General features: G+C 36.9%; 1 protein-coding gene across 4 annotated transcripts in view; it reads left to right on the top strand.

Moving 5' to 3' along the window:
• Positions 1-26,181, top strand: part of LOC116868053 (cytochrome b5 reductase 4) — an 80,357-nt gene that overhangs the window by 43,652 nt on the left and 10,524 nt on the right. For all 4 annotated transcript variants that reach the window (XM_032858042.1, XM_032858043.1, XM_032858046.1 and 1 more), the window contains 5 exons: positions 250-372; positions 16,072-16,212; positions 17,669-17,821; positions 20,542-20,692; positions 20,989-21,075. In XM_032858042.1, coding sequence (XP_032713933.1) covers positions 250-372; positions 16,072-16,212; positions 17,669-17,821; positions 20,542-20,692; positions 20,989-21,075 — 655 coding nt within the window. The remainder of the gene's footprint in view (positions 1-249; positions 373-16,071; positions 16,213-17,668; positions 17,822-20,541; positions 20,693-20,988; positions 21,076-26,181) is intronic.

A 26,181-nucleotide genomic window follows, 5' to 3' on the forward strand; every position in this document is an offset into this window, starting at 1 on the left:
TATTAGTTTGGCTCTTGATAAATTAGTTTGAAAAAAGTTAATTTGATTCATATAATAAAATAAGTTGAATTTAATATCATTTAAGGGATAAACAGTTTTGACAAATATGTATACAAAGTCTTATCTTACTAATGATCCCTGTTATTCATATCAGATCAGAACATTTGTATTGTTTGAGGAAGACTGATTTTAAAGTAATGTGTTATATTTAGTTTCAGTGAATACAAATGAAATTTATCTTCTTTTTAGTGCGAGTTGTTGAGAATGTGGGAAAAATAGAGATTGTCCTAAAGAAAAAAGAGACTACTTCTTGGAAACTTCTTGGTCACCCCCTAGAGAATCATAATTCACTTATTCCAAGGAAAGATACAGGTATGCTGCTCTATTATTTTGAGTCCTGTATTGATGAAATTGTGTCAATAGTGCAATTGTACCAGAGTTTGGAAGGCTATTTTGGGAGGAGCCAAAGGGCCCTTATATCTCCCTGTAAGAAGTTATAAAAGGACGTGGTATCTGTTTTCCTCCTTTTTTCAAATTGAGATATGATTGACATATAATATTATACTAGTTTCTGGCATATAACATAGTGATTTGATATTTATAGACTTGGTGAAATGATCATCACAGTAAGTCTAGTTAACATCTGTCACTGTACAGTCACAAAAACTTTTTTTCTTGTAATGAGCTCTTTTAAGATCTACTTTCTTAGCAACTTTCAAATATTCATTACTGTATTATTAACTGTAATCACTATGTAGTATGTTATATCGCCATGATATGTTTATTTTATATTTGGAAGTTTGTACCTTTTAACCCTCTTCACATATTTTGCCCACCCCACCACCTCCACCTCTGACAACCACCAGTCTGTTTTCTGTATCTCTAAGTTTGGGTTTGTTTGTTTTGTTTTGTTTTTTCAATTCCATATGGAAATGAGATCATACAGTATTCGTCTATGTCTGACTTGTTTCACTTTGCATAGTATCCTCAAGATCCATCCGTGTCACAAGCAGCAGGCCTTTATTCTTTTTTAAAATAGCTAAATAGTATACCATCATATCTCTATATACATACATTCCATATCTTTACCCATTCATTTATCAGTGGACGCTTAGGTTGCTTCCATATTGCCGCTGTAAATAATGCGGCAATGAAGATGGAGGTACACATACATTTCCAAATTAGTGTCTTCATTTTCTTCAGATAAAAACCCAGAAGTGGAATACTGAATCATATTGTACTTCTATTTTTAATTTTCTGAGAAACCCCCATGCTGTTTCCCATAGAGGCTGCACCAATTTACATTCCCTCCAGCGGTGCATAACGATACCCTTTTCCCCACATCTTTTTTTTTTTTTAAAGATTTTATTTATTTATTTGACAGATGGAGATCACAAGTAGGCAGAGGGGCAGGCAGAGAGAAAGGGGGAAGCAGGCTCCCTGCTGAGCAGAGAGCCTGATGCGGGGCTCGATCCCAGGACCTTGGGATCATGACCTGAGCCGAAGGCAGAGGCTTAACCCACTGAGCCACCCAGGCACCCCTTTTCCCCGCATCTTTGCCAACACTTGTGATTTCTTGTCCTTTTGATAATAGCCATTCTCACAGGTGTGGGGTGATAGCTCATTGTGGTTTTGATTTACATTTCCCTGGTGGTTAGTGATGTTGAGCACCTTTTCATATACTTGTTGGCCATCTGTATGTCCTCTTTGGAAAAAATATCTCTTTGGGTCCTTTGAATTTTGTTTTAGATTTTAATCTATTATTTAATCAGATTGTGTTTTTGTTATTGAGTTGTATGAGTTTTTTAAATATATTTTGGATATTAACCTTTTATCAGATATAAGATTTGCAAATATTTTCTCCCATTCAGTAGGTTTCCTTTTCATTTTGTTGATGGTTTTCTTTTCTTAAAAAATTTCTTATTATGTTCAATTTAGTTAACATATATTGTATTACTAGTTTCAGGGGTAGCATTTAGTGATTCATTGTTGCATATAACATCCAGTGCTCATTACATCAAGTGCCCTCCTTAATGCCCACTTACCCGATTCCCCACCCACCTCCCCTCCAGCAGCCTTCAGTTTGTTTCCTATAGTTAAGAGTCTGTTACAGTTTGCCTCCCTATTTTCATCCTATTTTATTTTCCTTCCCTTTCCCTATGTTCATTTGTTTAGTTTCTTAAATAAATAATACATATGAGTGAAATCATATAGTATTTGTCTTTCTCAGACTATTTTGCTTAGCATAATGTCCTGTAGTTCCATCCACATCATTGCAATTGGCTGGCTTTCATTCTTTTTGATGCCTGAGTAATACTCCATTACACACACACACACACACACACACACACATTGTCTTCATCCATTCATCTATTGATGGATATCTGGGCTCTTTCTATATTTTGGCTATTGTAAACATTGCTGCTATAAAGAATAGGTTGCATGTGCCCCTTCGAATCTCCTTTGGATAAATACCCAGTAGTGCAATTGCTGGGTCAAAGCACAGCTCTATTTTTAACTTCTTGAGGATCCTCCATACTGTTTTCCAGAGTCGTTGTACCAGTTCGCATTCCCACCAATAATGTAAGATTTCCCCTTTCTCCACATCCTTGCCAACATCTGAGTTTTTAATTTTAACCATTGTGGTTTTGATTTGTATTTCCCGGATACCAAGTGATGTTGAATATTTTTTCCTGTGTCTGTTGGTCATTGTATGTCTTCTTTGGAAAAATGTCTGTTCATGTCTTCTGCCCATTTCTTGACTGGATTATTTGTTTTTTGGTATTGAGTTTGTTTCTAACAGCTTTTTTGGTGGAGTCTTCAGGGTTTTTTTCTATGTAATTTTATGTCATCTGCAAATAGTGACAGTTTTATTTCTTCCTTTCTAATTTGATGCTTTTTATTTCTTTTTCTTGCCTACTTACTGTGACTGGGACTTTCAGTATTATGTTGAATGAAAGTGGTGAGAGGGGCATCCTTGTCTTCTTCCTGATCAGCTTTTTACCATTGAGGATGATGTTAGCTGTGGACTTGTCATTCATGACCTTTATTACATTGAGGTGTGTTCCCTCTCTACCCACTTTGTTAAAAGTTTCCATCATAAATAGGTGTTGAGTTTTGTCAAATGCTTTTTTGGCATCTATTGAGATGATCATATGATTCCTATTAATTAATTCACATTCATTTATTTGTGGGTGTTGAACCATTCTTGTGTCCCTAGTATAAATCCTTCTTGATCATTGTGTATGATCCTTTTAATGTATTGTTGAGTCCAGTTTGTTGATATTTTGTTGAAGATTTTTACATTTATGTTCATCAAGGTATTAGCCTATAACTTTACTTTGTTTGGTAGAATTCACTAGCGAAGACATCTGATCCTGGACTTTTGTTTGTTGTAAGGTTTTTACTTACTAATTTCAATCCTTTCTAGTAATTGGTTCATTGAGATTTTCTATTTTTCCATGATTTGGTCTTGAAAGATTGTATGTTTCTAGGAATTTATTTACTTCTTCTAGGTTGTTTAATTTGTTGGTGTATAATTGTTCATAGAACTCTTTTAAGATCTTTTATATTTCTGTGGTACCAGTTATAACATCTTTTCTTTTGTTTCTGATTTTGTTTATTTGAGCCCTATTTTTTTTTCTTGGTGAGTCTAGCTAAAGGTTAGTCAATTATATTTACCTAATTGGGGTACCAGCTCTTAGTCTTTTTAGTCTCTGTTTCATTTATTTCCACTCTGATCTTTAATATTTTCTTCCTTCTACTAATTTAGTGCTTCATTTGTTCTTTTTCTGGTTACTTGAAATGTGAAGCTAGTTTATTTGAGTTTTTTGTTTATTGAAGTAGGGTTTAGCACTGTGAACTTCTTCTTAGAACTGCTTTTGCTGCATCCCATAAATTTTGATATGTTGTATTTCCTTTTCATTTGTCTCAAAGTTTTTTTGATTTCTCTGTTGATCCATTGGTTGTTCAAGTGCACTGTTTAATCTCCACACATTTGTGAATTTTTCACTTTTCTTGTAATTGATTTCTAGTTTCATACCATTATAGCAGGAAAAGATGTTTGATATGATTTTAATCTTCTTAAATATATTAAACTTATTTTGTGACCTAACATATGATCTATCCTGGAGAATGTTCCATGTGTACTTGAGAAGAATGTGTATTCTGTTACTTACTTTTGGTTAGAATGTTCTGTGTTTTATCTATTAAGTCAGTATGGTCTAATGTGTCATTTAAGGCCAATGTTTCCTTAAGGCCTTGATTTCCTATCTGGTATAAGTGGGATATTAAAGTCCCTTACTTTATTATATTGTATTGTCAGTTTCTCCCATTAGGTCTGTTAATATTTGGTTAATATATTCAGGTACTCTAACTTCTGTTAGATACATAGGTGTTTACAAATGTTATTTCCTCTTGTTGGATCGACCCCATTATCATTATATAATAATTCCTTCTTGTCTCTGATTATAGTCTTTGTTTTAAAGTCTATTTTGTGTAATATGATATAGCCACCTCAGCTTTCTTTGGGTTTCCATTCTCATGAAACATCTTTTTTCATCCCTTTGCTTTCCATTTGTGTGTCTCCTTACATTTGAAGTGAGTCTCTTGTAGACAGTATATAGATGGGTCCTGTTTTTTAATTCATTCAGCCATTCTATGTCTTTTGACTAGTGGATTTAGTCCATTTACATTTAAGGTAATTTTTGATAGGTATATACTTTTTGCCATCTTATTAATTGTTTTCTGGCTGTTTTGTAGTTTTCTGTTCCTTCTTCTCTTGCTCTCTTCCTTTAAGAGTTGATGACTTTCTTTAGTGTTACACTTCAGATTTTTTTTTGTTACCTTTCATATGTACTGTGGGTTTTTGCTTTATGATTACCATGAGGCATATATATAAAAATCTGTATTTGTAATGGTCTGCTTTAGGTTGATAGCAACTTAACTTTGAATGCATTCAGTAGCTCTACATTTTTACTCTTTCCCCACACCCACATTTTATGTTTTTAATGTTACATTTAATAAGAACCTTTTCTTATGTAAACTTTAAATAATTATTATAATTAGTTGTTTTTATCACTTTTGTCATTAACCTTCATACTAGCTTTATAAGTGATTAATCCACTACCTTTACCAATGAACTTATACTTTCATATATTTTCTTGTTATTAATTAGTGCTCTTTCTTTTCAGCTTAATGAAGTACCTCTAACATTTCTTGTAAGCCTAGTTTAGTGGTGATGAACTCCTTTAGCTTTTACTTGTTTGGAAAACTCTTTTTTTTAATAGAGATTAAATTTTAGCCTCTACTACCTAATATTTAGGCATTACAAAGTTATTAGATAGTGAAACCTGAATGGGGAAGCCAACTTGTGCTTAGACTATTGTTCAACCATTTACTCTTTCAGGTTCCTTTTTATAAAAGGTGTATAGCCAAGTTTAAGTTTATACCTTGTATACACATCTCATTTTTTAATATTAAGGAAGGTATGTTTATTGTCTTTTTGCTTATCTAAACCATTGTCTCAGTTTATTCCTAAAGGATGTAATTCATTTCCTTTTTCATTCATTTCCCTTTTTCCTTTTTTTTTTAGGTTTTTAATGTTAGTATAACATTTATAGACAGGGATGAATATTTTAAGTGTTCTACCTGATGAATTTTCGTATAGTAAATGGGCACTGTATTTTCTTTATGAAAATTGGCAGGGTTTGCTCCTTGTTCCAAGAATTTTGAAATTTCACAATTTGATATGCCTTAATGTGGGTCTGTTTTTGTTTCTCATGCTGGCTGTTTCTCCTTTGTGCTATGTTTTCATTATGGAAACTTATGACCTTCAGTTCTGAGAAATACTGATTTTCCTTCTCTTCATAGTCTGTTTTTGCTGTCTAGAAGTATTCTTACTTTAAACCTTTTAAACTTATAAATAGCTCATTTTTTGTGTCTTATTTTCAATTTTGCCCTTTTGTTCTATTTTTTGAGTGATTTCTTTAGCTGTATCTTTTAGCTCTTCTACTGAGTTACTTATTTCTACTGCCCTATTTTTAACTTCTAAGAACTCTTGATTTCTGTTCTTTTGTTTTAACATCCTTTTTTTTTTTCTCCTTAAGAGTGGAAGAGAGGTTTAGGAAGGGGCAGAGGGAGAGAAGGAATCTCAAGCAGGCGCCATACCCAGCATAGAGCCCGACACAGGTCTCCCGTCTTAGAACCCTAAGATCATGACCTGAGGTGAAATCAAGTGTTGGACCCTTAACCAGCTGAACCACCCAGGTGCCCCTAGTATCCTATTCTTAATAGCCTCTCTTATATTTTTAATAATTACTGATAGAGCTTTTGAGTTTCCCTCTTCCCATGTAACCTGTGCCCCCAAAGTTCATTTGTTTGTTTTAGTCTATCTTTCATGTTAGATGCTTTCTTTGAAGGTTGCTGATCCTTGATTAACTGATCATATTTCTGGGGGTGTCACTCTAAAAGGTGCACAGAAACATTGTGAATGTGGGTGTGACTTATTGACAGTTTTATGAACTGTATGGGTGGATTGTTTTCTTGTTCCCAAGTTCAATGGCTGTATTTTGTCAGAGACTTGAGAATGGACAGTCTCCTACTTTGCACCTAGAATTTCAGAAGTCTTATGGGGAAAGAAGGCTAGGTATCTGTAAACTTAATTTCTTTTGTTTGTTTGTTGCCTAGCATACAGTATTAGTTGCTAATACTGCCATAACAAAGTACCAGACTGAGTGGCCTGATAACAAAAATTTATTTTCTCAGTCCAGAGGCCAGAAGCCCAAGATCAAGGTGTTGGTCAGAGTCTGTTCTCTCTGACGCTTCTGTCTTTGGCTTATAGTGGCCATCTTCACATGATCTTCCCTCTGTTGTGTCTGTGCCCCGATTGCCTCTTTTTACAAGGATATCAATCACACTGGATTAGGGATCACCCCCTCTAATGACCTCATTTTCACTTAATTCATGTTTCAAAAGAACCTGTCTCCAAGTAGTCTCATTGTGAGGTACTGGGAGGGGGCGGGGGTTATAGCTTCCAGATAGGAAAATTGAGGGGGACACCATTCAGCCTATAACATATACCAAATCCAGAGACCCTTTGTTTTACCCACTCTAGAGAGTACACTTCTAATATTTTCCCAGAATAGGAGAAGTTTAGTCATGTGGCTATGCTAAATAGGGGAAGACTTGAGCAAAGTTGGAAGTGGGAGCATCTAGATTTCTTAAATGTACTTTCACCCAGAAAGTGGTTTCAGCTCCAGCATCACTCTGATTTCAGATATAATTGGTCCTGCCAATTTCTGAGCTTTCAGGGATTTTTTGTTACAAGTGAGTCAAATCTTCACTTTTTTTTTACTTCTAATTTAAGATCAGCATTATTGAATCTGCTGAGTCAGTTACCAGTCATTTCTTTGCCTTGTCAGCTCTTAAAGTTTTGCTGCTTTTTCTTATTTCCATTCTTTATGTCCTTGCAGGCTTATGCCTTAAAAAATAACCAAACATACACACACACACACACACACACACACACACACACACACCTTTGTTATTATTTTAGGGGAGTTAGAAGGAATTAACTACATGTATTCACTTTAGCATCTTTAAATATTTAAAATTATTATAAATATTTTTAAAATTACAAAGTTATATTTGTGGATATTTAATTTCAGAAAAGTTATCAGGTAGGATTAATTTGCATAGCCACAGTCGGTAGAAAGCTGTTTTAGGCACTGTGCTAATTATTTTCCCAAGTGAAAGAACACACACTGACATGAGACTGAAGAATACTTTTTTATAAAGCAACAGACTAACAAGAGCAAGTTCTGTAATACAGACTGAACATATTCCAAAGTAACCCCAAGCAAACAGATGTAGATGAGTTCATTGGGAGCCACTCCCTGAAAGAGGTGAATTTCCAGCAATGTTGTGAAAATAACTTTCAAACATATAGCAAGAACTAGGAATGGTTTTCCAGGAAGAGCTTCAGATTGTTACTAGGTACTTATTGTGCCAGGCATTCTGCAAGTTGTAGAGAAAGAAAAATGTAAGCCACAAGTGGGGAAAGGCCAAATAGAATTCTTTTATAGGAGCAGAAGTCTGAATTTTGTGGTATTAGGAAGAGAGAAAGAACACAGAGAAATAATAGTGTGATCCAGCAGATCAGAAGAAAATAGATAGAAAACTGTGGCAATGAAAAGAGGTATTATTAAAGTGAAATCTCTTGCCCTGATAGTATCTATCTAGTGATTGAAAAATCATAGCAAACCAGATAAAAGCTAAGTCCAAGAAATAAATGATACTAAGAATGAAGGGTGACCTCCATTTGGAAATTGTTAGAATGGGTATCACTCAGGTTTTCTCAGTAATTTCCCAAGGCTTCCCATGAACTTTATCTCTACCATAAATTTCTTCTTGAGTCATGAATCCCCACAGTTAAAGTTTAGCTTTCTTGTCTGAAATTGGAGCAATGCGGGTATTTTTCATTGAATTGGGTTTTCCACTTTGGAAAATGACTCGGAGTTTAGGGGAGGCGTTTATGTGTATGACTGAATTAGCAAAGGTAATTTCTTCTTTGTTCTTTCCGTTCCTTAAATCATGACAGAAATTGTCGATTAGTCACTAGTAAAGCTGAATATTTCTATCAAATTATTATGATTAACTTGCTGTCAGTAATGGCAAATGTTCATAGTCTGTCACGTGGTCCTAGTTTTCAATATGTTAAAATTATTGACTCTTAAAATTACTAGCATGCTGGCTTCCTCTTATTAAAATTTCTTAGCTAAATGAAGTTTTGAAAATAAACATGTAAAAATCTAAAGCTTTTAATGCGATACCTTCTCATGTCAAATTCAGAATTTACTTACACTAAAGATTTAAAATAAAACAAAGAACATAATTTGAGAAGAGAAACTACTTCATTTTTACCTTTAACCCAAATGTAACAGGTGATAACATAAAGTATATCAATGGAATTAGATTACCATTTTTAAATTGTTTGCTTCTCATTCCCCCCCCCAGAAGTGATGATTATAAGTGAATAGTTGTGTGTGTATGTGTGTGTGTCTGTGTGTACGCAACTGATAGGTAATTGGGTTACTATTTCTATAGCCAACCTAAAATTTTATTTTAGTTGTAGTTGCCTTTACTGTGGGGCCTTTGATCATGAGACAGAGTTAGTTTTATAGATTTGCCAACAAACACCTCAGTAAGTGAACAACAGGATACAAAACTGTAAAGAAGAGTTTAAAAAATTTTGTCACAATTTTGATGTCAGCAGCCACTTGTAAACCTTTGTGTTAAATATGTGCATTAAATCTGTAACTTCAGTCTTTTTAATCTAAGTTGAACTATGTGAAATTGTTCATATTTTACTATTTTTAACCTAGAAAGCTGACAGTTTTGCATGGTTTGACCTATACTGTCATAATGGCTTCTTAACTGCAGATATCACACACATGTGTGCGCTCACATACCGAGGTACTATCTGTGCTCATAAATGTGCTTATGGACACACACTGTAAGCAATCGTTTAATTGAGCCTTTTTGTGGGGCCTGTGATTCTGCAGGCAAGCTGCTTGCCCGCTATGGAACAGATTTTCTTGCTGGGGTCAGAAGAGCCACCCTTACACCTCTCCATATTCTTTGCCTGTACATCCATGTTTCTTTGCTGCCCCCATATAAGCATTCAAAATTACGAGAAATGAAGAAGTTTTGCAAGTAGCAAAGAAAAACTTCCATGTGCTTCTTTCTCTTCAGTTATCTCCTCTGCCCGGCATGCATGGAGTTGTCGCAAACTCGGTAACCATACAGTGCTTTGGCATCTTGCTGTCTTTTTTCATCTCTGTTAGAAAGGCCCAAATGTGAGATCTGAAGAAACACAGAATAGATGGGGCAGGCTCTAACTGAGTGAGAAATATTTACTGTATTAAAAAATAAAATGGAAGAGATTTAAAACCTTAGAATGCAGGGGATTCAGGCACTCGAGTATACAGTGTTGGCTGCATTATTAGTTACGGAACAAGAGACAAAAGGTGTTAGGTATAGCGGTGTTCAGATTTCGTGACAATCTTGCTAAATGGTGTGTGGTCTAAAAAACTCGACTGAATCTAGTCTTGGAGAAAGAGCTGCCTTTCTCCTAGTTTAACTCCATAAAATCCTCACCTTAGAAGATTCAGTTCCCATCAGTCTGAGGTAGTAAAACATCTTAATATGAAACAAGAAGGAATCTGTGCTTTCCTGTCAATTTGGTAATACTAATTTAACAATTATGTATGAAAATTCTCAGTATTTGAGCATTCTGTTTCATTGTGTTTTATTCTAAAATATGAATAGACATGTGTCCACAGTTATTTATTATCCTTAGTGTTTGACAACAAGTTGTGGATGTATTCTTTTTTTTTTTTTTCTGAGAGAGAGAGAGAATCTTGAGCAGAATTCATGCCTAGCACAGAGCCCAGTGTGGGGCTCAATCTCATGACCCTGAGATCATGACCTGAGCCAAATCAAGAGTCAGATGCATAACCGACTGAACGAACTAGGAAGCCTGTGTGTTCTTATTCATATATACAAAGGGGTTTGAGTGAGGATATTAAAACTAAACTACTAGAGATTAAATGGAAACTTTATCAAAATTAGTGAAAATCCTCAATAATTTTTTAAAAACAACAAAATAAGTGCAGTTATGTAATTCTTTTAAGAGTAATATTCCAACTTTGTTGCATCTTCAGTATAGGAAGATAGTCTAATAACTTCATAAGATTGAATTATTTTATCAGTAGTCAAAATGTTAAACATTTTACAATGCTTGGAAATAGTTTATACTTAAGTGTTCTGGACATCATCCCTGCAGCCAGCTTCATTGCTCATCAAGATCACTGTCTTGGCAGAAATAGCTATCAAGGCTAAATCAGCCTGGCCCCTGCTATGTGAATTGTGACAGATTCTAAGTCGAATGTGTATTTTATTGAATGGCTATAGATTGTGTTTTTTCCTATGTGGATATATCTAGGTATGTACATAAATACATTTTTAGCTATTATAGATGTTAGTGTGTTTGGGGTTGTTTCTTTTCCATGGATTGCATTTTTAAGTGTGTAGTCCCACTAATTGGTTGCCCTCCGTTGGTTCCAGAAGATCTTGGAGGAATAAATGAATAAAGGTAGATTGCAAATTAGGAGGTAAGCAAATGACATTTAGGTGATGGAAAGTAGTAATGAGTGCTAAGAAAAAGTACAGTTGGTGAGAACAGTAGAGAGTGGAAATGTTCAAGAAGAGAAATACCTGGGATGAATTTTGACTTGCTGAACTGATTCCTTAATTTGTACATTAAATAGTTAGTAGAAGGTTGTAGAGGGTAGAGGGCTAGTCTATATGTATTTAGGCTTGAACTGATGTGGTTAGAGCAGGGAGGAAGACACCAAACCATAAGCTAGTCTAGAACAGTGGCTTCTCTTATTTTTTGAACAAAGCCTATGAACTGGGGCAAGAAACTCTTAATCACATCTTGCCTCTTCCCACATCTTCTCCAGCTGCTCTGTGAGAGCAGAGCTCAACCTCTGCACAAGCTATTTAACTTCCCTAAGCCTCTTTTTCTAGTAGGGAAAGTAGAGTGTATAGGTGCTTTAAAAGTGTACTAAGTTCTAATGGGGTAGGAGAAGAGTAAATGAAACAAGTTGGGATTGGGAGGGAGACAAACCATAAGTGACTCTTAATCTCACAAAACAAACTGAGGGTTGCTGGGGGGAGGGGGGTTGGGAGAGGGGGGGTGGGGTTATGGACATTGGGTAGGGTATGTGCTATGGTGAGTGCTGTGAAGTGTGTAAACCTGGAGATTCACAGACCTGTACCCCTGGGGAAAAAAAAATATATGTTTATAAAAAATAAAATTAAAAAAAAAAAAAGTGTACTAAGTTCAAGTAGGAGTGAAAGACCAGATGGAAGGCAGTGTGGACTCGTAACCAGGGTTCTTTTTGTGTTCTCTCTTCCACTGAAGACTTTGTCTAGACTTGAGCATTGTGAAATTCTATTCTTTAGAAGGAAAAATACCGTCTCTTTTCAACCAGAAGAAAAGAGTATGCCCAAGTTAATCATGTTATCCTTAATATTTATTACCGTGAGTAATATCATATGTGTGTTATTAAGAGAAGTTAGGTGTTTGGGACAGAAATTTTTTTGTCTTATGCTTCTGTTTCATCATCTTATATTTATTTCAGTTTATTATCTTATATAATTATTTATGCTTACAAAGCCAGAAACTTGACACTTAAATAATGGCACCACGCAGCCTGAAATAGTCAGCGTGTCTCCTCCCTGGTCTTTTCTCCTCATATGTTTCACAGCTGTCTGTGCCATCTCTCTCCTTGGCATAATTAAAAGATGAAAACTTTCTTCAATGTTTCCTAAACTTTTAGAACCTGGATGTTTTTTAAAATTATGGCAGACTAATAGGGAAGATGTTGAAATTATCTCTTGGGTGTTAAATAGCAAGGATACTCTATGAACTTAACAAGAAGTGTCAGTAAATTACTGTAACCCGGGCTTTCATTGTGTTTGAAATGTAAATAAAGATATGCATACCTCGTGTAGCAAATCCTTTCTGGCAAACGCTAGAGTTGAAGGTCAGAAGATGAACCTTTCATCTAGCAATAGTGTTTTTCAGAACGGCATGCGTTCACTGTCATTGTAAGAGAGCTACTGGTCCCATCCCCTCCCACAGGATGAGATGTATGTAAGGCCAAGAAATGTCCACCTCAGTTCACCCTCTCCTTCAGCAGCTGCACTCTAGGTATCTGGAACCCAGAATTCCTGCTCAGATGGCTCCAAATCCACTTGCATTCAAGGAGTGGCCAAGGCTGTTTATGAGGAAAGCAAGAGGATGAGTTTAAACATGGACTAGTGTGTCTACACCTGCGTTAAGGCTCCACTCAGTATCAGACAGAGCCTGAGGTGAGAGAAGAAGGGGTTGGGGGAAGGCCATAGCCAATCAGTTGGGGGTACAGCTCTCATCCCTCTGCCATCTTCCTGTATAGAACTCAGGAGTTCAGGAATCCTGAATTTGAACCTAACCCTCAAAGGTCTATTTCAAGATATAGCATAGAACATATTTTATTTAACAGTTATTCATCTGACTTATAACTTTTAAATGTTCAGACATACAGTATGTGGGTCTGTGATTGTGTTCTCACTCTGGGTCCCAGAAAGGAAGGGACAAGGAGATCATTTGAACCTTCATTTGTCCTTCTAGGTGAGCCTGTGTCCACTGATCCCATTGTCAGTCTAATACTGGATTAGGTGTTTTAGGATAATGTTACAGTCATTCCTTTAGCTTTAATTTGGTCTGAGCTATGCCCTGGCGCTAGAATGAGGTGACTTCAGTAATGCCCCTTGGTTTCAGTGTGCAACGCTGCTCTCTAAATTCATCTGCATACTGAGCTACCATGGGGGCAGGTGGAAAGATTTAGTGACCAGGGTCTTTAAGATCCAAAGGGACAAGGGAAGAAGAGAAATTGGATGAAACCATGCCCAAAATGATTTCTTAGGATTATGAGTGAATTTCACTTTTCCATGAACCATTATTAGGTGTTGGGCATTCACTTCCTAAGATCGGAAGTCAATCTTTACCTACTTAAATATTTTTAATTAAATTTTTAAAAAGAGGGAATAATTAAGAGAAGAAATACATTATCAGAGAACTGCAATCAGGGGGAGAACTGGGGCCAGAGCAGGGCTGAGTGGTCATGGCCGCACACTTGCAAGGGACAAGCAGGTGTCCTGTGTGCCTGACTTACCTGGAGATGCCTGTGAACCTGAAGTGTGGCTTCACCTGCTGCCTCCACTGCTTCGATTCACTGCAGAGGGAGCCTGGCAGGGAAGGTTTCTGGTGCCCCTCTTCCTCGGTGCTCTCTTGGAAGAAGGACCTTTGGCCCAGCACCCATCTTGGGGGGCTGATTTTGAGGATCAGGGAGTTGGAGCCCCAGCAGAAAGCCATTCTGCACAAGAACCCAAACATGCACAAGGTCACATGGAGGTGAACCTGGATCTTGACACTGCCAACCACTACTACCTCATCGTTTCTGAGGACCTGAAGAGCGTCCGCTGTGGTATTCCAGACAGAACTGGAGGGCCAGAGCCGAGAGGTTTGACTATGCCCTCTGCATCCTGGGTTCCCCTCTGGCCACCACTACTAGGAGGTGGACATGGGGACGAGCAAGAAATGGGACATGGGTGTTTGCAGAGACTCCACTGACCGACAAGGGCCCATTCTGCTCTCTGCAGAACTTGGCTTCTAGACGGTGGGCTTGAGAAAAGATCTCTTCCAAGCCAGCACCAGGCCTATGACTGTTCTCTTGGTGAGCCCCCACTTACACCGACTAGGGATTTTCTTGGACATGAATCTTGGCACCGTTTCTTTTTATTATGTGAGCGATGGAGCCCATATTTTCACCTTCACTGGAATTCCTGCTGTGGGGCCGCTGCGTCTGCTTTTTGCTCCCGGGAGCCCCACCATGGATGGTCAAGGCTTCCTGAGAATCTGTCCTATGAGGAATCCAGCCATTGCCAGCTCTCCAATGGGCTCGGATGCAGAACAAAGTTTCTAGAGAATTCCTGTGTGCTCACAGCCAGAGCTAGGACCCTTCCTGCTTGTTTCGTGGACAGTACAGAGGGCAGACAAGAAACGTGGAACAGTTGGCTAATCATGAACAATAATCAGATAAGGGGGAAGTGCCTTTCAAACACGAAGTGTCACGCAGTCGTTCTCGTTGGGACTTTCCATGTTTCTGTTCCAATGGGTTCTGGTTTTTCAGATCAATTTCCAAATGTGTCTATTTTCTGCAATATTAACTTAGTGTTAATGGAGGTTAGAAACTAAATAAAAACATGGATGTGGCCAATAAAAAGAAAAGAAATACATTATCAGAGTTAATCCCTTTCCATTTCTATAAATGCTGTTTTATAAGAAAGGAAATAACAAAACAAACCAATATTATCAGCGTAGTCTGGCATGCTCTTTAGGTCTACTGGAGTTCTTTAAGTGAAACTATTAATGCTTTCAGAATTTCTATAACAAGTTCTTCTAACCTAAATGGTATTATTTTGCTCTGTATAAAAATAGTATATATTTCCTGAGCTTGGGATATTAATTTCAAGTATTTTCAGTATTTATAGAAACACTTTGTTCCTTTTTGTTTATATGTATATTAGTAGCACAAATTGGGAATTTTCATTTTTCACTTAATTTTCCAGGTAGGGGTGTCTGTGTGGCTCAGTCCATGGGGCGTCAGCTTGGGTCATGATCTCAGGGTCTTGGGGTCGAGCCCCACATTGGGCTCCCTGCTCAGTGGGGAGTCTGCTTTTTCCTCTCCCTCTCTGTCTATGTGCTCTCCCTCTCTCAAATTAATAAAATCTTTTAAAAAATTAATTTTCCAGGTAATGAGAATGTACACCCTTAAACATAAAAGTTCATTTTTTAATTTTAATCATTTCTTGACAGTTAAAATGTTCTATAATTCATACACAAACATAGAGAAATAGACTGTTTATTTTTCTTGGATTTATCAAAGAAGTATTTCTAAATTTAATAATCTTAATATTGTTAAATGTTAAATACTTAAATTTCAAGACCACTCTGTAAGAAAAGACTTTAGAATGTAAATTTGTTGATTATCAAATCTTTTTTACATCTGTAATATATTTATGTAACTGTGAACATGAGGCTTAAAAGATGAAATTATGTAAAAAGCGAATTTATGAAGAAATAAGTTAGGTTTTAATTTCTTAGAATGTAATGCTTATAATATGCTGTAATTAGACGTAAGGAAATAAGACTCAATAGAGTTTGTTTTTCAGCCTACTGAAGTATTGACGGGTTTTAGAAAATCGATATCTCAGGAAATAAAATGAAATTCTAACTGTAAGATTTTCAGACTCCTGATGAATTTTCAAAGTACATAGGCATTTTAGTGAAATTCAAGCTTGCAAAAGCATAGAAGCTGAATCTGGGCTGTCACTTAGTGGGTCTGGTGTTACTTCTTTCTTAATTTATTCATCAATAAGAGAAAATGAATCACTTTCTAGGTTTGTACTATAGAAAGTGCCAGTTAATTTCCAAGGAAGGTGTTACTCATGATACGAAGCTCTTCTGCTTGATGCTCCCACCAAGTGCTCATCTCCAGGTGCCAATTGGGCAACATGTTTACCTCAAGCTAACTATTACAGGTAAGGTAAATAGAGGCTTTGGGGAAACATTTTCTTTATTGATAAGCAGTTCCAAATCAGTACTAATCTTTTAGGAGATAACCACTTAGGTTATTAATACGTGTTTCTGGCAGCTGATTGAGTGATAGCCCAATTCTAGGTTTGTAAATGCAACATTCCAATGTGTTGGAGCCATAGCCACACCATGCAATGTGGAGAACAAAGACACTGCCGCTAGTCAGGGAGAGGGGATTCCATCAGCACTGGGATATATTCCTCACAGAACCCTCAAGGGAAGAGGTGAGGCAGTGCCCAGTGGTCCTGTGGGGGGAAACTACTAGAAACACATGCCAGTATCTCTTAGTAACCATGTCTGCTTGGGTCATTTATGGAGTTGAATCTGTGAAATTCAAAATGAGTGGATGATTATAAATGATTTCCTTACACGTGCCCTTGGGATAAGAAGCTCTGTAAAGATTTCACTGGGAAATTTTCCCCTCATTTTCATCCTGAAGTTACCTTATGTCCTTGTTTTAAATGCCCTTAACCACATCTAATGTTTTCTTGGCCTTTTGGAGCTACAGAAGGTCACATTCTCACATCAGTCCCAGTCAGTCTAACTGACTTGGTCGGTACACCATATTACCATGGCGCTAGGATGTTCCTCCTGTCATCACCACCAGTGCCAGGGTGTCATCCATAGCTGGTATGCTCCCCAGCACAGTTACTGTCGATGGATTAGAATTTACACATAGATTAATTCTATATATGTCAAGGAGTCATGTAAAAAAATGGTCTTTTCAATGTGTGGTGACTCCTCTTTGTATGGAATTTGGCTAGCTAAAATATAACATGAATTCTTATTAAAATTACCCCATTTTTTTAATATTATATTCTTAGAGGTAGTTGGATTAATATCTTTTTCCTTTAGTTGCCAAAGTAACATATCGTGTATTAAAACATTAAAAGAATTCAAAATATATAAAGTAAAAAGTGAAATTCTTCCCTTTCTCAACCCAAGTGATACCTGTGGCCATCAGTAACCATTGTTAAAATTTGGTGCATGATTAAAGTTATTATGTGAGTACTTTCTTACATCTCTGTGTAAACTTTTGATGCCTTTTTATTCGTAGCCCGTTACAAAGTTTATATCCTGATAGAACAGATGGTTGTCTAAGTTTATTACCATAAACTCCTATCATCTTATACCCCGCTTAATAAACATACAGTGTTTATATGATGGGTAAAGTATTGATTTGTGTAAATTATTTCAGCGTGCTTAGGCTTGGGATACACACACACACACACACACACACATATACGTACATATATATATATATATAAAAAATATATATAGAATTATATACACATTAGATTAAGTATGTACTGATAGCATCATAAAATCAGTTATGTTTCATCTTTATTCAGAGCTTTTGAGATTTTTAGAATTGAATTTCTTTATCATAACTTTTTCTAGGTACTGAAATTGTGAAGCCATATACACCTGTATCTGATTTCTTACTCTCAGAGTTCAAGGAACCAGTTCTTCTCAACAATAAATACATCTACTTTTTGATCAAAATCTATCCTGATGGACTCTTCACACCAGAGCTTGATCATCTTCAGATTGGTTAGTATTCTTTTTTAAACCTCATTTGTGTTCTAGATTGGATCACGTGTTACACTGTCCTCTAGTTTCCTCCATGGGAGTCCATGAAATAATGAAACTCAACATGTCTACGACCAAAGTCATGTTCTCTTTGTCCCACCCAAACTATCCTTACTCCCGCATTCTTCAGCATAACTGGGTCATCCGTAACCCAGTTTGCAGGCTTGAGTCATCCTTGACTCCCATTTTCTCCCTCCCAGTCCAGTCTGCCACTAAGTTCTAAGGAGTCCACCTCACAGTGACTTTTTACTCTCTCTTTTCTATCCCTCCTGCCACCCTCTCAGATCAACACTTTCTCATTTCTCTCATGACCTATAACTGTTCTCTCTCAGTTGCCTCTAACGGTATCTTTCTCTTTCTGTTTGTCTGCCTTTCCCAACTGCCCTGAGGATAGATTTAATCAGGTTGCTCTCCAGCTTTGAAGCTTCTCACGGGTGTTCACTACTTGACTGATGAAGTCCTCTGCACATCATGATCTCTCAGCATAGACTTTCATGAACTGTCTAGCTTCATCTCTTGCCGTAACTACTCATGTGAATGTTAATCAGTTCCACAAGTTCATTGTCCTCATTCATAGATACATGCATCACCCCTTTCTCTACCTGTTGGGTAGCCTTTTCTTTAAAGACCCAAACAAAATATCATATCCTTTATGAAGCCTCCTTTCTCCTGAACCCCTCAGTAACTAACACTCTCTTCATAGCTCTAGGATAAGAAAAAAAAAAAATTCCTTCTTTACAGAACTTTGGATTTGAGGGTAAAGATTGTCTTAACTTGTCTTTGTAGTTCCTATACCTAGCATGGCAATTGGCACATAATAGATTCTCAATAAATGCACTTTGAAAGAATTAACAAAAAAGACTATCATGAAATCTAGTAAGATTTCAAGACCCCCTGTTCTTTTTTCTGTTCCTTTTTCTGCATCTGCAATTTTTCACTGCCTTTTGTTTAATAGTAAAAGTGCTCTTCTCGTTTCTAACACAACATTACCAGTAACATCGAGGTGCCGGTGAAGTAGCTCACTAAAATTTGGAAATAAAGAAAATCTGTTATGTTGTGAAAGTTAAGCCAGTCTTTACATAGTGGGTGTGATTAGTCCTCTTTGATTGCATAAGTCAAATGTGAGCCTAAAGAATCTTGGAATGCCTGCAAATCTAGTGAAAGTGACCCTCCTCTTGTGGTAGATGGACACATGACTGTAACACAGCCTGTGGAAAGTGAACCTGTGTTATTATACCCTAATTATAGAGACTGTGTAAACAGAGCAGGGTGGAGAATTAGCCTAGAGCGTGGAAAGGGAAAGCCCAAAGAACAAGATCAGTGTTTTTTTTAGCTTCATCCAGGGGAGCTAGACGTAGCACAAATACTTGTGCGACTTAGAGGGTAGTGATCACTCACGAAGCCTCATCACGGCCTAAATGAGCTCCCCTATGAAATCATCCACTTATTTGTTTCAATTCCATTTCACCAAGCAACTCTTTAATGATGATTTTGGCCCTCCAAATGCCCCTGCTCCTGGGAATGAGATGCCCGGGTTGGGGTGTGTAAGGTTCAGGCCGCTGTGTGCAGAGAGCCTTCCATAAATCAGTCACTGTTCTGGCAGGTCTACTTTAATATCTTGTGAACTTGATTAAAACCTTGCCTGAGTCTAATCAGTTTTCTGACATTGGGAGGACTGGCGTGCTGACAAAAGTTCTCAAGCTAGCATCATTCTTTGAGGCATCTTTAGTAAAAAACCGACTGACTTTTTCCTGAAGATATTCTGATCTTACGGTCCTTTTAAACTAGAACAGGGAGCTTCTGTTCCTTTATAATACTTAATTCATCAGTTACTGCAGGATCCTTATATCCTGCTATGGACAAGAAGGAAGATTTATGAGCATTAGGGGCAGGGGGAGAAAAGTATTTGAAATTTTTTAAATGTTTTTAAAAATGTTTTGCTTTATTTTTTTTATTTTTTAAAATTACATTGGAAATTTCTGAAATGTCCTAAAGGCAGTTCTCTTATATGAGTGGTACATAGTGATTATATCAAATTCACTGCAAATAATTTTTCTTGAATATTATTCTAGATGGTGAAGTAGCATGCTCTAAGTATGGTTTCTGGTCTTTGTTTTTATAGGCATTAAATTCAGATTGATTAGAAAAGCTCTAATCAATAGGTCTTTTCAAAGATTTGATGGCGGTGAAGTTAGCACGTTTACTGAAGTATGACTATAGAATACATTTCTATTTCAATTTTCTGTCCTAGTTTTATTGCTCTGGCTAAGAGTCAATATGAAAATAGTTGAGTATATATTCTCCACCTTGTAGTGTACAAGGCAGGTATACTTGGACTTTGCTTTTGAGGTGCTTATAGTTTAGTTTAGCGATCAATTTTCTGCTGATAAATTATATTTAAATGCTTGTCAGTAGTTTGTAAATTAGATACTCCAGATGGTTTGGGAAAATAATGATGGGAAATGAGCATTATTAATTTGGTTAGAATGATATAATCCAAGTATACTTGGGAACATTAATGAGTATTCTCAAAACTCCTTTCACATTTTAAAAGACTTAAGATTAATAGTCTGAAAGTTATGCTTTCACACTTTTACTCATCAGTGTTCAAAATGCAACTAGCTTAACTTCAGTTTCCCTGATTTTTTTTTTTCTGATTTAGTTTATATTTCATTGTTTAGGAGATTCTGTTTCCGTAAGCAATCCTGAGGGCAATTTTAAAATATCCCAGTTCCAAGAATTAGAAGATCTCTTTTTATTGGCAGCTGGAACAGGCTTCACACCAATGGTTAAAATACTGAATTATGCTTTGACTAACATATCCAGTCTCAGGTATGTAATTTTATCTTTAATTACTATCCTTTGTGAGGCTGTTAGATTAGTACATTAATTACTCAGTGGACCTTAATGGATATATGCTCATTCCCTCATTTATCATTTCTTACCCTATGTCCTCCAGTACTAGCTGTTTTACTAACTTGATTCTTTTATTTTAGATACTTTTGGTTACCTAATTGGCATTAAAGAAAACATTTCATGCCACTTTATGTTAAGACTTTTCCATTCATGCGTATCTTAAATGTAATCGAAATAGTTCTTTTTGAGTTGTTGTTGTTTTTTCTTTTAAGGAAAGTGAAGCTGATGTTCTTCAATAAAACAGAGGATGATATAATTTGGAGAAGCCAGTTGGAGAAATTAGCATTTAAAGATAAAAGGTATTAAACTGGTGTTAGCTCTGCATTTCAATATTCAAAAATGTATAGTCAGTCTAGGCCTTATCTCCTTTGATTGGAGTTTTAATTGGCCAGGAAGCTCCTTCAGAAACAAAATAAGCTAATCAATAATTCTCTCAGTGTAAGTAATGTTAATACCCTTCCTCCAAAGAAGTACTGTTCAATAAGATTAACATGACATCATATATGTATCAATAAAATATATACTGGGCTTTACATTGTGTGACTTATACTGAGTTGGGTTTCATCGAAAATGACGTAGTGTACCCAACTCGATATTTCAAGATGTTCTTGTTATAGTGGGTACAAATCAAATAAATGTGATGAGATGGACCAAGCAAAAATAAGTATTTTTCTTTAGTACAGAATTTCTTAGAGCATTTAATATGTTAATGTCCACTGTGACTTTTCAAGATGGGCTTTTTTATACATTGTTAAGATTTTCTTCATTTTTGTCTGTTTACATTAATGCTTATTAATGACTGTGGTCCTCAGTACACACCTTGGGAAATGCTGGGATAGGCCATAGAGAAAAGTTTGAGTCAGACCCAACTGTGGTAAAACGAGAGAACATGAAAATCTGTTTCATTGAAAAAAAGCCCTAGCACTGTCAGCTGAAATAAGATTTTTGAAACGGGCATATCCCCAAGTCCTCTAAACAGATTTAAAAGTGGTAGGAAATTTTAAAGGAATTTTTTAGAAGACTGGCTCAGACTACCTGTCATACTTTCTTTTTTTTTTTTTTTTTAAAGATTTTATTTATTTATTTGACAGACAGAGAACACAAGTAGGCAGAGAAGCAGGCAGAGAGAGAGAGAAGCAGGCTCTGCACTGAGCAGAGAGCCCGATGCGGGGCTCGATCCCAGGACTCTGGGATCATGACCTGAGCCGAAGGCAGAGGCTTTAACCACTGAGCCACCCAGGCGCCCCCCTGTCATACTTTCTAAAGCATTTCTGAAGCTATTTGTAAGAAATTCAGTCTTTTGAAAGGACTTCACACAAAATATCTGAAGTAAATATGTTGAAGATCATGCAGTACAGATAAAATTCTAGGCCCTTTTGAAAGTTAGGGTTAAAGATGTCAGAAACTCAGCTATTCTGGGGCTCCATTTCTCGTTGAATACTTTCTGGGTGTCCTAGCTAAGGGAAGCCTTGGCCTCCTCTCGCTTTTCTTCCTTCTGTCCTCCATCTTTCTCTCTTCATAAGTAACATTCACAAATTAAGGATGACCTGAACTTACTTATCCTTAAGTATTTAGTCTTCTTACAAACCTACACCATAAACCTAAGAATATTTAACTATGATTGGGGTAGCTATATGGCAGTTTAGATCATGGTTTAAAGAAATAACAGTTCCTGGGTTCACAAGTGTCTTTTTCACTATTTTCAAAGTGGAAAATTAGAAGAGTATGTATCAAAAAGCCTAAAGCCCTAATTTTGAGTTTTTATTCTACCCTTCAGTGGTTTGGAACTTATTCAAAAATTACTTAGTTCTTTGAGCCTGTCTCTTCAAAATAAAATAATGACATATTTCCTACTTACTTCATAAGGCTATAATGCAAGGACTAGAGAAGATTGTATAAGTGCCTTGAAAACTGGGAAGTCCTACCTCAGATATGTGGATTTGGGTTTTGAAGAACTCTACCTACATGTGTTTCGTTTCTGTATTAACTGTTCGAGCTCCAGTTTTCCTAACCAAGTAGCTTAAACAGCATAGCTAGGCTTTTTTTTTTTTTTATTTTAGTTTTTTTTTTTTTTAAGTATTTCTGGCAGTATTTTGACAAAGCTATTTTTTAAGATAGTTCCCTTGTACAAGAAGATCCATTTACCAGTATTTGAATGAATAGACATTGTCCTTTTAGTCTTTCAGTAGGAGTTAAACTTGATCTTATTTGGTCTAAAGAAATCTGTTGACAGCCTCTAAATACGCAGTGTGTTTCCTTTCATTCTGTTTTGTTTTGGTGTACATGATCAGAATTTGGGTTGGTGGATTGCATAGGCTGGAGTGTTGAGGATGAGGAAAGGCCCCACTTTTGTTTTCTCACATCTGGGTGACTGGATTAATAGCACTCACCAGGCTTGTGCTCCTCTCCACCTTGCAGAGAAAAATGCTAGTGTTCTGACTTCTGGCCTGCCTTTACCCTTTCTCTTCTGCTCCTTCTCCTTCTCTTCTTGCTCTCCGCTCTTGCTTCTGTGCTCTCACTCTCTCTCTGCTCACTTACCTCCTCCTTCTTCTTCCTAGAGACTCAGCTGTCCTTGCTTGAGGCACTGACCTCTAGCATTGTATAATTTATGGTCCCTGGAGACATAAAAGCTGTGCTTGTATAGATGGCTGTGGAATGTCTCTCTGCAATGTTACCATATTCTGAGGCTTTATAAGAAAGCTAACCTTAAAAGCTTATTGATGGGTTTTGTAGCACTGTTGATTGTTAAGTCCTATACAAAAAAGGAAAGTAAAAGTTCAGATTTGATATAAGGTTATTTTAGTTACTCACATCTGTGTTTCTGTTAGCATTTAAGGCCTCAGTTTTTCCATTTGTAGAAGAGGAATATCAATACCTACATCATAGAATTGTTTGGGTATGGAGGTCAATGAGGTACTGTATATGTAGATGCCTCACCCAGAATTAGCATATGTGTAGCATTCATTCATTCATTAAATACATGGGAGCTTCTACCATGTGCCTGCATACAGGGGCACAAGAGTGAACAACATACTGTGTTGGCTTATTTTCCCATGCAATCCAGGGGATCTATCTCTTCATTGACCCACACTGCTAAACTTCACAGAATTGCAGAACACAGGTATATCATAAATACTTTTTTTGGATATTTCTCTTTCAGCCAAGTTCCATTAAGTGTAGCATTTGAATAGAAAATAGCTTACTTGAATTTTATCCAAATATGTTATTACACTTGACTCTTAACTCTAGTGGTTAAGACTCCATTCAAAAAATTTCAGATCTGGGGTGCCTGGGTGGCTCAGTGGGTTGAAGCCTCTGCCTTCTGCTTGGGTCATGATCCCAGGGTCCTGGGATTGAGCTCCGCATCGGGCTCTCTGCTCAGTGGGGAGCCTGCCCCCCCTCGCCTCTCTGCCTATTTGTGATCTCTGTCAAGTAAATAAATAAAATCTTTTAAAAAATTTTTTTTCAAATCTAGCAAAATCTCACACATTTATTTTTCTAAAGAAAACTACGAGAAAACAGAAAGCAAATACGTATGGTAGTAGATGTAGCTAATTACTATGTAAACTGGAATGCAAATTGAACTTCACTTATCTTTCTCTTGACTACTGAACAGTGTTATGCATGAGGTCCCATCCCAGCAGAATGCCCTAGCTCTGTGAGTTCTCAGCTTTTGCAGAATGGTCTTTGAGGGGTAGGATAGCTTGACAAGGAGATTGTCTTCTGGGCAACATTTTGTAATACAGAAATAGAACAAGTGTTTTCCTTCACTTTCAGCGCTGTCATTTTTGGAGAAAGTAACCTTCTTTTAGTAAAGCGCTCTTTCTCTTTCTGACACACAAACACATGTGCACAACACACACTCATCTTTTTGTTTTGTATTTTTTAAATAATGTAGTCATACTGACTGTATGTTTTATAACTACATTTTCTACTTAATGTATTATGCCTATTCTGTGCATAGACTACTTTAAAGCAGTGGTTCTCCATCTGGAGTAATTTTTGTCTGCCACCATAACTTCAGGGGGCATTTATGTCTGAAAACATTTTTATCATCACCACTGAGGACATCTAGTTGGTAGAGGCCAGGAAGGCTGCTAATTTCCTACATCACACAGGACAGCCTCTCACTACAAAGAAATACCCATCCCCAAAGGCCAGTAGTGCCAGTTGGGAAAACCTGCACTATACCATGATTTTTCATAGCTACATTGTATTTGATCATGTAAGCATACCATGATTTATTTAACCAATCCCCTGCTTTTGGTCTAGAGATTAGAAGTTGTTCTGTACCTCTCTATAAAGGATAAAAATTCATCAGAAGAATCAACAGGTCAGAGAATACCAAGACTATTGAAATATTTTGGCAAATAGCCTCTAGAAAGATAAAATACCCGGCACAGAATATTGCACCCCACACACTCAATATGTTAGTGTCCTTATTTTCCCTTTAGAAACGATGAGATTAATGTTTAGGGCATATGGGAAAGAGAAAAGGAAAGGGATTCCAAGCAGCAAAGGAATGGGGCACAAAGGACAGGGTTGTGTACCCCGTTATAGGCACTAGTGGATCATGTGCCTCACTTCACATGTCTGTGTACTCACCATATGCAAAGCGTTCTTAATGTTGGGAAAAGATACAGAGCGAATAAGAGGACCTAGTGGTGGAGAAGTCCTGAAGGTCAGTAGTAACAGTAAAGTCTGTGCTTTGAGAGGTACAAATCCTATGTTACAAATGTTATAGAGTGATTCTGTTTTTGTGAGGGTGGGGATGGCAAAATTTCAATGGAAGAAGGGGCTTTGGAGCTGAGCTTTGGGAAGCAATTAGCATTTCTGTGAAGAGGAGAAGAAATTTGGGTGATAGGATTTTAAGAGCAAAAAACCATAAGGGCCAGTATGTTGAGTGATTTAGCATTTAGCAAAAGAGCCCGGTCCAGTTTTTGTTGAACTATATACATTGCATAATGGAGAACAATGTGAAATAACTTTGTGCAAAAATAAAACCATTAATTAGATCTATTTAGAAGGAATCTTAGTGGTGATCACTTCAAATCCTCTCCTTTTGCAGCCAAAGAAACGGGGTAGGTTAAAATCAAGGAATGGAAGACCTTAAGTGTAATTCATATATTAAGTAAGTGTGTACAAAGTGGGCATGGGAAGCTCTGGCCACATGGGAAGGAAGCTTGTCTCCCTTTATTACCCACAGGCTCTGTAGATAATGACTGGCTCTGTTTCTGTACTCTGGTATCCACATTAGGACTCGCAATGTTTCAGTCCAGTTGATCTAGCAAAAGCCGATGATTTGAGAGTCCAAAGTAAATGGAAAATGTGCCCGAATCCCTTTCTTTTTCTCCAGCCTATGATGTGTTCAGATATGTGGACCCCTAATCTGGACCCTTAAGCAC

Source organism: Lontra canadensis, unplaced genomic scaffold (assembly GCF_010015895.1).
Source record: "Lontra canadensis isolate GAN:19392208 unplaced genomic scaffold, GSC_riverotter_1.0 scaffold14, whole genome shotgun sequence".
In the NCBI taxonomy this organism is placed as follows: domain Eukaryota; kingdom Metazoa; phylum Chordata; class Mammalia; order Carnivora; family Mustelidae; genus Lontra; species Lontra canadensis.